The sequence below is a fragment of the Marmota flaviventris genome, chromosome 1, assembly GCF_047511675.1.
Source record: "Marmota flaviventris isolate mMarFla1 chromosome 1, mMarFla1.hap1, whole genome shotgun sequence".
NCBI classification, from domain to species: domain Eukaryota; kingdom Metazoa; phylum Chordata; class Mammalia; order Rodentia; family Sciuridae; genus Marmota; species Marmota flaviventris.
Window position 1 is genome coordinate 5,573,017 of NC_092498.1, and position 13,042 is coordinate 5,586,058.

General features: G+C 45.0%; 1 protein-coding gene across 1 annotated transcript in view; it reads right to left on the reverse strand.

Annotated features, from left to right (window-relative positions):
* Positions 1 to 347: 347 nt before the first annotated feature.
* Galntl5 (polypeptide N-acetylgalactosaminyltransferase like 5) overlaps positions 348 to 13,042 on the reverse strand; it is a 40,768-nt gene continuing 28,073 nt past the window's right edge. The window contains exons 4-8 of the mRNA XM_071605395.1: positions 11,493 to 11,615; positions 8,082 to 8,331; positions 5,643 to 5,760; positions 2,516 to 2,665; positions 348 to 503 (exon numbers count right to left, since the gene is read on the reverse strand). Of these exons, the coding sequence (XP_071461496.1) occupies positions 348 to 503; positions 2,516 to 2,665; positions 5,643 to 5,760; positions 8,082 to 8,331; positions 11,493 to 11,615 (797 nt within the window). The remainder of the gene's footprint in view (positions 504 to 2,515; positions 2,666 to 5,642; positions 5,761 to 8,081; positions 8,332 to 11,492; positions 11,616 to 13,042) is intronic.

Consider the following 13,042-nt stretch of genomic DNA (forward strand, 5'->3'; position numbering starts at 1 on the left):
TAACCCCAGCAGCACGGAAGGCTGATCACAAGTTCAAAGCTAGCCTCAGCAACCTAGTGAGGCCCTAAGCAACTTAGAGACCCTTTGTCTCAAAATAAACCACAAAGGGGGGGAATGTGGTAGGGATATGGCTCAGTGGTTAAGCACCCTGCGTTCAATCCTTGGTACAAAAAAAGCGGGGTGGGGGGGCGGGGGATATAAATAATAGCTCTTGATGGAGGCAACTCTGGCTGTGAATCTTATTACACCTTTTTCCATGAGCTTCCAGACTTGTCCTCCAATGCCACTATGTGGTAAGGCTAGGGATCTTTTTAATTCTTAGTTAAGGAAAATGATTAGATTATCTTTCACCAGAAGTTCACAGATACCTCCAACTCTGGGAAGATGGTATCCAAATACCACTGGAATGACTTGCACTTCAATTGTTTTCTTAATTTCACACGTTCACTAACGTTTCCATAGGACTTAAATTTCAAAGCAGGTCTCCGGTTGAAAAAATGCGCCTAAATAAACAGAAAGAATAATTTCATTAAGCCAAACAAACCTTTGGTAATCAGATCATATCAAATCAAGCAGCATATATTTTCAACATCTGAACTAAACAAAGCAAACCAACCAACCTTCCCTCTGTCTAGGGAACAAAGCAAAGATACAGCATGGGACCTTAGATGACTCACCGGCTCAGAGGCTCAGGATATGTCATGGTTCAGGATTTAGGAAACTGGGCCTACTTCTCAGGAGCCAAAGATCCCCAGCTGCCCACTGCAGTGCCCCCTTTCTCCTTCCAGGACAAAACCTGTCACTTCCGGGTCTCAATGGATACTTCTATCTCTCTTCAGGATGGGGATGGTGGTTATTAAGGGGGAATGGACTCTGGGGGGAGCCAGCCTGGGTTCCAATCCTGACTCTGCCATTAATTACCTGTGATCTTGGGTGAGTTTTTTGCACCCCTGTGAGGTTGTTGGGAGGACTCAGAGCTTCATACATGCAAAACCCCTGGGAGAGGAGGCTGGCACATAGCAAATGCACGTCTGTATTGGTCTTCATTATCACAACTGGTCACTGTTTTGTATTTTAGGGTGAATGCCTAATGGACATCATCAGTCCCATATTGAAGGATGCGTCCTAAGTAGACCCAAGCGTCTTTGGAAGCAGAACTGCTGCATTTTCATTTATGTTATGCTAACGCCTGGAACTAGTGTTGAGAGGGCCCCACTCATCCATGTTGGTGAACCATGTGTACCATGTTGGATGCTCCTCTGCATTTCTTGACCACACCCAATGATGGTCGAGTCCTGGCCATCATAGTCTGCAGCCTATTTCCCCAGGGTGAAAATAATCTCAGAATCTTTCATAACTAAGTGAATGCAATTTAACACTATGGAACATCATTTTTTAACCTCTCATATTAAAAAAGTATGCAGTCGGGCTGGGGATGTGGCTCAAGCGGTAGCGCGCTCGCCTGGCATGCGTGCGGCCCGGGTTTGATCCTCTGCACCACATACAAACAAAGATGTTGTGTCCACCGAAAAAACTAAAAAAATAAATATTAAAAAAATTCTCTCTCTCACTCTTTAAAAAAAAATGCAGTCTAATGTAGACCAGTGTGAGAGACGGGTATTTCCATATACATTTGATGACAATGTAAAAGACAGCACAGACACTGAGGACAGTTTGGGCATATCCATTAGCATTTAAAATGCACAAAGTCATGCATTAACGCTCCCACACTAGCAGGGCTGGGAAATTCTCAGAGCTGACCAACACTTGGTCCCGTCAGACTTTAAGTTTTTCCAATCCAAGTCCAAGAATATCTTATTGAGGTCTTCATTGATATTTCTCTAATTACAAAAGAAATTGAGTGTTATTATTTTCATAATTTAAAAACTTGGAATCACAGAAACATAAGGACTCTTACACATTTCTGTCCACTTGATGGGAATGAGGTTGCCATGGGATTCCTGCCCTTCCTTGTTTGAGCATGGCGCCAAGGTCCTGGCGAGGTGCTCATCCCTTCAGGAAATGTACAAATGGAGGGGCATGGCTTGGATATAGAAACGTTTATTGGCAGAAAAAGAGGTTCTTACACGGTCCCACGACCAGTGGCACTGCAGCACTCAGGGATTCGGTAGTGGGAAAGGAGATCTAAAAACTTCCACCTGGAGATGGAGGAAGGGAGAGGCTATTTGCTTTGGGGTGAGGGGTGGGGCAATTCTTTGCATGGAAAAATAGATATAGGAGAAAAACAAGAATTTCTTATGTATGTTGGTTGATTTACTTCTGAAAAACTCTGGTGTCCCTAGAAATTAAAATTTTTAAAAATGAGGTGCAAATCTAGCAGCATAGAATTAACTGAGAATGGGACTGGAGATGGGTGGAAGAGTGTTGAAGGGGCACCACTAAGTTATGGAAAACAGAAAAGAAGAACATTCGAATCTGGGAGCACAGAAGGCTTCTTCCCAAGAAGCCCTGCCCTGGGCCTGGTGCATCCCTCCCTGTGGAAGGTGCTCCTCACCTGGTGCTCATCCATCCAAACGTGCACCACTCGGAGGTAGTTCTCTATCACAGCTCTCTCCAAGTCAGGATCTCTTTTTATCTGGTTCCTAATGACGTGTCCAACTCGAGAGCAGGGAATTATATACAGTTGGCCTCCACACATCCAGATCTAGACAAAAGAAAAACAAAAACCATATTAAGGTATTTTTGCTAGGAATAGGCCACTGCTGAAGTTTTTTTTTTTGTTGTTGTTGTTGTTTTACAAACATAAATCATAATATTTATTGTTCCTTATTTCACTTAATTTTTTCAACAGCCTTATAATGAAGATACTCTAATTATCCCCATTTTATAGGTGAGAAAACGCACATATGGATTGTTAAGCAGTTTGTTAAGTGGCACAGACAGTATTCAAATTTATGAAGTCTGGCCTAAGAGCCAGAACTCTGGATGCCAAGCAGCTCTCCTTTCTCATCCTAAATATTATTAGATGCAAGCAAGAGACAAGAGAAATGCCAGTCCTGACTGAAAAGTTAATAATCCACCCTTTTTTGTATCTACCACCTATGACATTTATTTTTAATGATTCACTATATGAAAGTAAGATAAAGTCATTGAAAATGAATATAAAAAGCACACATAAGAAAACAAAATTCACTTCTCACCCTGACATTCTGAGCTAGACAACAGACTGAGGCTCTGTCTCAAAACTAAAATAGGAAGAAAAGAATGAAAAGGCTGGAGTGTGGCTTAGGTGGTTAAGCGCCCCTGGGTTTAAACGCTGTCACCAAACCAAACCAAACAAAAAAACAACCCAGGACGTGTACTGAAATAAACACACACAACATGAAGATAACTGGCTTTTTTCATTTGATGTTATGCAAAATTATTTGAAAAGTCATACTATTTGAGCATTTGGGTGGTTCCCAATTTCATTATTAAAAAAATAGACCACAAAGAATGAGCTTCTGATATAAATTTTGGGCATATCATTTGTACATCTGGCAGCGTATCTGCCATGGCAATTCTGCTGACTGGAATTTAATGGCTCTCATGTGGTCCTCAGGTCACCAGTACCAGCATCACTTGGAAACTTGGTAGAAATGCCAATCACTGGGCCCACAGAGACCTCCTGAGCCAATTCCCAGCATAGAATCGCAGCCATCCCAGCCAACCCAGCACTGGCTGAGCCTCCAGGTGGCCACAGAAGTGGAAGCAACACCAACAGAAACCAGCCATTTGGCTAATACCAGAACCACTCTAGCAGATGAGCTAGGAGGGAAAAAGCAATTGATTGTTGTTTCAAGCCACTGTGCTTTGGGATATTTGTTACGCAGCAAAACCACTGATACACAATACAACATTTTTCTACTAATGCCAGCTTTATCTGTTTACTTATTTCTCTTTCCATTTAGCTGTTCATTCTAGAAACAGTGGCAGATGGAAATCTCATTCAGTAAACATCGGCGGCTCACTCCCCTCCCTCACCTCTGGACAGGCCATTTCCCTGACACAGCGATGCTGGACTCCTTTGTTTGACATACTTCAGCCAGGGAAATGCAGGCCCAGGTAGCTCATGGGGAAGCTTGGTTATTCCATGTGGTTTGGTTCCATCCATTCAGTAGGACAAGAACATGCCCTGAAACCCTGCAACTCCCAGAACAATGATCAGACCTCACAGACCCAGAAACCAGTGCCCAGTACAGCCAGCAGTTGCTGTTCATTTAGTTACTGGACTGTGGCAGGGGCCATAGTGCCTGGCCTAGAGACTGGGATTCAGATGGGAGGTTCAGGTGGCTCAGAGTGGAGGTTCTTTCACCCAGATGAAGAGAGAGTGCACTGTGCTGACCACCAGCTTGACTTTCCAGGTGCAGAGTGGCTGAATGCCAGCCAAGTCTCAAAGGGCACCTGGGATGAGAAGTCTGAAGATTTAGGAAAGAAACCTCAGGACCCCTGCTCACAAGCAGCAGCAGGAGTTCCTGTGAAGAAAATGGAGAGCCACTGAGCAGTGGAGGGGACCTGGATCCTGGCTCTAAAATCCAAAAAGGCTTCTGAAAAAGACTGGTCTCTGGGATCAATGCTGCTGTGACATCCACTGGATGGAAGACCAAAGCAAACCACCAGGGACCAGTGACAGTTCCTGGAATGATGTCACAGGATGTTGTCTAATTAGACTGAAGAGCAAATGAGAGATGAAGATGTTTGTGCAAATGCACAGATGATTCCCAGGACAGACAAGTTCAGAGGCAGCTGCTAGTGTTGAGTTCTACAGCTATTTATTAACTTACATTTTGTTTTTGACAAGAGACCCCCCCCCCAGCATGCTTAAAAGATATGGAGGGGCCATTGGGAATGGAGTGGTTGAAAGTATTGGAACAGGGATAATTAATACCTTTGAATAGTATATCAGCTGTCGTTTGCTACCTGCAGGGAGTGGAATACTCTTACTTTTCAAATATGCTTGTGTCATTCACAAAAATGATTTTATTCTGAGACCCAGGATGAACTTATACATTATTAAAGTGCTGAAAGGGGGAAATTCCTTCTACAGTATTCTCAGAGAGCAATATAGTAATATGAGGAATAGTTGTCCAAACAGAATAAAAGGTGTTATGAAATCCTGCCAGGACCAGCAAGAAACACAAGAGGAGGTTGGAGAAGGAGCAATGAAAACAACGAACATGAGATTCCACTAAGCAGGTGCTCGGAGGAAAAGAAACTGCTGTACAGATTCCTAGGTGCACAATGAGGGACCTGAAGATTTAGGAAAGAAATCTGTGCTTGAAAGAAAAAAAAAAATGAAATGACCAGCCGAAAGAACGAAGGAAAAGGGGGATGAGATATAATCAAACAGAAAAAGAATACAACTACCAAGACAATGGAAAGAGAACCTGCAGATTAAAAGTAGATTAACTTGCTGTACTATCCATTCAGAATAACAAAACGTACGGGGAGAGAATTCAATATTGAATGTTCTCAGTTTTTGCAAGGAGCCCCATTCATTGTTGTTTGCATGTGACACTGGAGGGGGCCTGGATGCTCAGGGAGGAAAATTGAACATAATTACCACATCATTTACATGACTAAAAGTCAAATTTTGCTCTCTATATAAAAAGGTAACTATTTTTTAAAAAAGTTCAAATTACCCTTAGTGAAATCTCCACATTTTCTCCTCCCCAAAAATTCATGCCCTTGTCATACTGTCCAATTTCGTAAAAATAATGCCGATTTATAGCAAAAAGCCCTCCAGCCATGGCAGGTGACCTGGGAAGAAGAAAAAAGATAGTAATCATGAGTGTTCCTAAAAATCATATTGAATATTAGTGTAACTTAGTTAGAAACTAGGAAGCAACTGTATCAATACTAACATTATCTTAACATCCAGCTAAGTGTGTGAAATTACTAAGTTAAAACTACAGTTACTTAAAAGTAGGCAATGACATTTACTTAGCTCTCACCAAATTATGTGAACATCATATTCTTCATGTGTTTCATTTTAGTTGAGCTGTAGTAACTGTCCACAGTTTGGGGGCACACTGGTGTGTTCTGCATGTATGAACTGTGCAATGTTCAAGTCAGGGCAGTGAGTGTGTCCATTATCACAAGCAGTATCATGACTTTATGGCGAGACATTCAGAATTCTTTCTTCTAGCTATTCTGGAACATGCTATACATTATTCTGAACTACAGTTCCCTGCCTTGCCCTGCAATAGAACCCCAAACTTACTCCTCCTGACTGTGGCTCTGCTCTGTTGGCTGACCCCCCCCACCTTCTCCTGCCTTCCCCATTCCCTCCCTGGCTTCTGGGGTTCACTGTTGGACTCTTCACTTCCTTGAGATCTGTTTTTTTAGGTCCCTGTGAGGTCTTATGGCGCTTGTCTTTCTGCATCTAGCTCATTTCCCTTGGTACAATATCCTCTGGATCTATCCATGTGGTTGCAAATGAGCATTTCACCTTTTTATGGCTGAATAATATTCCATTGTACCACATTTTCTTTATCCACCCATCTATCAGTGGCCATTTAGATTTGATTCTTGGCTGTTGGGAGTAGTGCAGATGTCTCTTCAGTGTACCCATATGATTTCCTTTGGGTCTATAGCCAGTAGAGGGGTCTATTTTTGAGGGATCACCATACTGTTTTACATAACCTATATTCCCATCAAGTTTCTCCACATCCTCAGCAGCACTCTGGAGACAGGGCCTGGTTAAATTGCTGAGGCTGGCTTCAAAGTTGCCATCCTCTTGCCTTAGCCTTCCAAGTCGCTGGGATTACAAATGTGTGCCAGTGCACCTGGCTCCTTTCAGTTTTTTTTTAGTCTTGGTTTCATCTGTGAAGTCAGAGGTAAGGTTGCTCATCAAGGGTAGAGTGTTCAGGTTGGCAGGTAGGTGGACGAAGGAAAGAAATCAAGATTTTTTTCTAGCCACTGGGGGAAAATGAGTGAATAAGGCTCTCCAGAGCAGCAGGGCGGGCATGGGTTAGGGTTGGGGCACATCTTTTAGGTTTTTGGCAGAATATGTCAGGTCACTCAGAAGAACAAAGGGAACAGAGGTTGGGGTTGGTCCTGTGTCGGAGATGGGCAGAGCTTGTGGCAGAAGTAAAGTGGCTCAGCCACCGTGGTGCAGGCAAGAGGAGCAAATGCATAGATCAGAAAATCCAGGACACATGAGAAGGAAGGAAATTCTGAGGGGATAAAGGAGAAATCAAAAGGCTGGCGTTCTGGATGGTGCCCAAGAAGCAGAGCAGAAAAGCCAGGCCAGGAAGACGCTGGGTGGTCCAAGAGAAGGATACCGTGTCCTGTAGTCAGAGATGGGAGCCCGAGAGATACCAAGGTTGCCATCATAGCTGACAGTGTAAAATAGCTAACTTTTGTATGCACACCTACGTCTCCTAATAACCCCGTGAAGTATTAGTCTCCAGATGTTACAGGGAAGGAATCCGATGTGGAGAGGCTTGGTGACTCGCTGTAACTTAATTAGAAGAGAGGTGCAGGTAAGGACTTGCTGGCCTATAGAGTTGGAACCTTCATGTGATTTGTGACGAGGTATGAGTCTGGCACCAAGGTATCAGTAAGGAAGCTCTTCAGGACTGACCTCGTAAATGCAGCCAGAAGTCCCAGCATTCAAAACAACCAAGTGAGAATTAATAGCAAATTCAGCTGCTCTTCCATTTTAAAATATATTTTCCACAGTGAACAAGCTAGGAAAACCAGGCTCATCTCAGCCAATGAAATCACCTGTGAAAACACTTGGATAATGTTTTTTTATGTGCATTTTCCTCTGGGCTAACTTGGCCTTTTGTTCCTGGATCAGCACCCAGGTTGCTCCTGACGACAAAGCCCATGTTCTAAAGAGGGGAATCAGGAATCAGAGGCATACTTACTAACCGTGGTGGTTTTCCAAACTGGGATTCACGTTTTCAATTGTAGAAACTTAACATCTACCAAAATCTGGCACTAAGGAGTTTAAGAAACAAGCCACAAAGCAGACCTTCATTAAGTCCCAGAAATCTAGGGAATATTGGAAAGTTTCTTTCTCAGATCCCAACATACATATGCCGTTTCCCCTTAACCATAAGAAATCTCACCGGATTGGTTTACTTGGTCCGTCTGGTCCTTCTACCTCATAAGAGAAAACTTTATCCCATTTAAATTGCAGGTTCCAGTCAAAAATGCCCCTTACAAGAGGAGAGGCCTTATATTCAAAGGTCATCTCGTCAATGACGTCTATCAGAGGGCACACTACCATCTTGGGGTTCTTGGAGATGGCCTGCAGCAGGGGCTCCAGCCAGACTCTGTTGACCTCGCAGTGGCTATCCAAGAACACCAGAACGTCCCCTGGGGAGGCAAGAACAGACTGACGCTAATCCGCATGGGCAAGACTCGGGACAACCAAACCCAAACAGGATGCAGAGAGGACCTGCAGAACATTCCCCCATGTTTGCCCTGGAGGAAACAGGAAACGCGTACTTCATCATGTCCGAAAAGGTGGGACACCATGTGCTGTGGGTGTTCAGAGGAAGCTGGCGAACTGGGTTAGAGACTGGTCTGGGAAAAATCCTAAAGAAGCAGGTGGAACTGAGCTGGGCTTCAATTTTTAAAAGTCATTTTAGTTTGGCCTTCACTGACCCACTTAATTTGGCAAATTCTTACTGAGATGATACCTTCTCAGGCATCGGTTTGGTGGTTGTGATGCAAAGATGCATAAAGCTTTTTACTCTGAGGTCAAGTTTTGTTTTGTCTTAACTTGGAGCCTCACCGTGGTGTTATTTATCGTGGTGCGGGGGATGGAACCCGGAGCCTGATATCTCCTAGGCCAGCACTCTGCTTCTGAGCCACATCACAGGCCTGAGTGCAAGTTTTAATGAGGGTCTGTTTTGCTTAGACAACATGGGAGTGGCCGGGCCGAAGCCAGCTATGTGTCATAAAATACATTCTACACATTCCAGGCAGGAGGGACTTCCAATTTCAGCTACTTATTTCCCCAGGTTTTTCTTCTATGGACAGCCCTCTTTTCCTTTCCACATTAATTTTTCATCAAATTCTCTTATAATCTTGTTTTGGGTGAAGACCATCTCTGTAGAAGCTACTGCTCCCCCAGGCATGCTGGCCATAGAAAGTTCTTCCCTCTCCTACCTGGGTTAAGCCGACACCTAGGGGCAATGTCAGCTGCTGTGGCCCAACACTGTGCTTTGGGGAAGGAGGTGCTGACTGCTAGCAGTCCTTCCAGTTGTCCTGCAGATAAGGCCCTCCAGAGAAAGCCACAGGGACCAACTTAAACCAGACAGAACTGCCTGGCTTCCCTTCTAGGTGACCTAGAGTGAACTCTGCCTATTATAACCTCAATATAATGCCAAATTCCCCACCTCAGAGGCAATCCCATCTGCCATGCGCTGTGCATGTGGCAATCCCTGCTTACCCCTGGGGCGCCACTCCAGGGTGAGTAAAATTCCCTTGCTTCCTTTGTTTGAGGAAGCACTGCTGTCTGGCTTTGCACTCCCCCAAGTGTGAACACATTGCATTTGGTTATTGGCATTTCCTAGTTACCAGCAGCTACTTCCAAACCACAGAGTCTCTGTTCCCATGGGTGGTGGTGTATGTGTGGGGTGGGGGGGGGGGACAACATAACCTTTCCTTTAGATGTATTACAATCCATCTGATCATAACATTCCTTTTCTGACTTCTTCTTCACTTTGCAAAATCCATACAAAGCTTCCTCATTCTCCTGGTGGAGTAAGCTACCTGCATTTCTGAAATGCAGTGTCCATCCTGTAATCTATGGGCAACTGGACAGCAAACTGACCCCCACAAAAGGACAGATAGCAATAAACAGTATGAAGAAAAAGAAACTGGAGTAAGGATGACAGAGAGGAATGGGGGTTTGCTCTTTCAGACAGTGTTCCCCTCTTATCTGAAGTTCAGTTTGTGTTTTCAGTTACCTGTTTTCAACTACAGTGTGAAAATACTAACTGGAAAATTGCAGAAATAAACAATTCATAAGTTTTCAATGGCACACTACTCCCAGGAGGGTGAAGAAATCTCACCTACCCCTTTCTGCCCACCCAGCCCATAAATCATCCCTTTGTGCAGTGTATTCATGCTGTACATGACATCTGCAAGTCAATCACTGAGTAGCTTTCTTGGGTTTCAGATGATAGTTGTGATGTCAGGGAACCCTTATTTTACTTAATGATAGCCTCAGAACACAAAGGTAGCAAAAGACAGATGAACCCTGGAAACACAGTCCTTATGAATGCATACGGTTCAGTACTATATGTAGATTCAAGTCACTGGGAGTCTTGAACTGTCTTGTGGATTAAGGGTGACGACTGTATAAGGTTGGTTTTGACACTCAAATGGACTACATTGTGTTGGTGGTTTGTATTGAGTTTTGAATAATGAGTATGTATTATCTTTATAGTTAAGAGAACATCTCCACTGATCAGTCCAACTTAGAAAAAGAGAATAAGAAAAAAAGAGAGTCAAAATTTACTTTTATTTGGCCTTTCATTCAACAAGAAGGTATTTCCTGCTAGGGAGCAGGGACATCCAATTGCAGTGTGGACTGATAAAATGTCCTTAAAAGGGACCTATCTTCTTGTTTCATGTTCTACAAACACCCTGTGATCATGAAGGTTTGGCGGGAAGCTTGAGGAGGAGGCGCCTCTGGGGAGGTGCTCAGATCTCGCAAGGCTCAGCTGCCCAGCAGTGTTGGTGGCTGATGCCCCTGGCCAACCATGGCTACCGAGTGTGTTGTGATGACCTGCTGCGGGTGACAGGCTCGTATCTGATCACTGGTCCATGTCTGGTTCCCCTACCTGGATCAGGAACCTCTCTCATTGGCCCTGGGACCGTGCTGCTCGGATCACCCTTCAGGAGAACCTGAACCTGAACCTGAACCTGTTGTGACCGTAGATTGGACTCTTCCCTGCTACCCAAGCTTTGGGGTCTACGGTGGCTCAGTCAAGGTCACGTTCCCCTCAGGGCATTCCCAGAGAGTGACTGAGCACAGTGTGTGTGTGTGTGTGTGTGTGTGTGTGTACGCATGTGTGCGTGTATAGGAAGGGGACCCAGAGACGGCTCATTCCGGCCATTCAGGATCCTTCAAGGCAACCAGCCCATTAGCCTCTCTGACAGCCACGCTGTAATCCCAAGCTCTTCAGTGCAAACCTCCCTCCATCCCTCTCTTCCTTCACGTGTGCCAGGCCAGAAACCCGAACCCTGTACAGGTGTTTTCCCACTGGGTGGCCCACACCGAAAAGACTCAGAATTTGTACCCAGGGGAACTCGGTCGGTAACAGGGGCTGGCATTCAGGCTTTTGTAAAAGAATATCTTCCATTTGAAATATCATAACATTTGGAAGCAGAACACTTTCAGAGCCAACAGAGGGTCTAAGGCTTGAACCCGCTGACAGAGGGAGGGTCTCGAGGACGGTTTTGGTGTGGGAAGATAGAGCTGCAAGGCACACTGTGGCTCGTGTCCTGAGGGATGTCCATACCTGAAGCATGTCCTGCTCCAATCATTCTGGATCGAATCAGCCCCTCTCTCTCCTTGTTTCTAATTAGTTTGATCTTCCCCCGAAAAATTTCCAGGTAGCCGTCTAGTTTTTCTTTCAAATCATCTAGAAAAATATCCAACACCTGACAATTTATAAACGGCAACTGTAGAAATTAAAACAACTTATCATCATTATGGACTGGTTCCTAAAAACAGTACTATTCCACAAAAGTTTTGACTTTAAAATTTTGTCTTCTGTAAGGGAGAGAAAGACAAGTGATTCATCAGCAAAATCACCAATAAAACACCTCTACTTTAATCAATCACTATTAAAATTTTAACAGAAAAAAAGTATGAGTTATGGCACTTTGCTACTCATCGACCAGATTGTACCGTGATCAGCTATGCTTCTAACCCTGTGGTGACTCTTGGGCAAGTTGCCAACACACTCCAGTCCCAGTTTGCTCATCTGTGAGAAGGGACGCCCACCACGTTCCTCTAGTGAGAGGAAGAGATCGCCCCGCACAGAACCTGGCACCTAGAAGTCACTCAATGTTAGAGGCTAGCATGGTGACGTGAGCGGAAGCTCCGATGGGTGGGTGGACACAGGTGTTGTAGAGTTCTAGATTCCTCAGCCCGGGAGCATGGATGTGGAGCTGGGATCAGTGGAGCAGGTTCAGTGACCGTGGCGAAGGCAGTGTGTCCTTCCTCTCTCTAAAGATGGCCAGGGCCCTGTCAGAGGCATCTCAGAGTTCAGCTCTCTGCAAAACTCTCTAGCATCCAGGGCACAGGGGGCTCTGCGAGCCAAGACTTGGGGCGGAAAAGCACAATACTGGCAGCATAATCACTGACCCAATGTGGCTGGGGCTTGGACATTTCAGAAGATAGTCATGTTGTTGGTTGGCAACCCACAGGGACAGGGTGGTAGGAAAGGTGGAGGGTATCCACTGGCAGCGTCCATGGGAATCAGACAGGCTTTAGTTCAGCACACTGCCCGACCATCTATGACGCAGCCATTGTGAAGTAAAGGCAGGGTGTATCAGTCCTGAGCTCCATCGGGACCCAGGCCCTGGGCCCTGTGTTTGAGGTTCTACTGGGGTCCAAAGCCAAGGTTGAGGAGGAGTAAAGGTGTCTGGTCTGGCAGCACCCCCAGGTCTTGGCCCTCAGCAGTGACCTCTCTAGTTTCTTATGAAGGGGACGGAGTGCACCATAGCAGGTCAGACTCAGTGGGGTGGGTGGACTTCCCGCCTAGCCTGTTTCATGTTGGCAATGTTGCTTCAGCATGCCTGGCTCACCTACGGTTTGTACTCGGTTGTAAGCAGACACCTCATTTCAGATTCCAAGAGTTTTTAACCAGATTTGGTCCTTAAAAACCAGTACGCATGGAAAACAAGCACTTAGCTGAGCTGGTCCAATTGGAATGCTCCTCATGAAGGGCCTGGGCCAGGTCCTTTCCCTGCACTGAAGCCTCAATAGCTCCCCATATTTTGGAGTGACATTTGCTTAGAGGCCATTTCATCCTGAAGTGATCTCCAAGGACGAGGCTGGTGC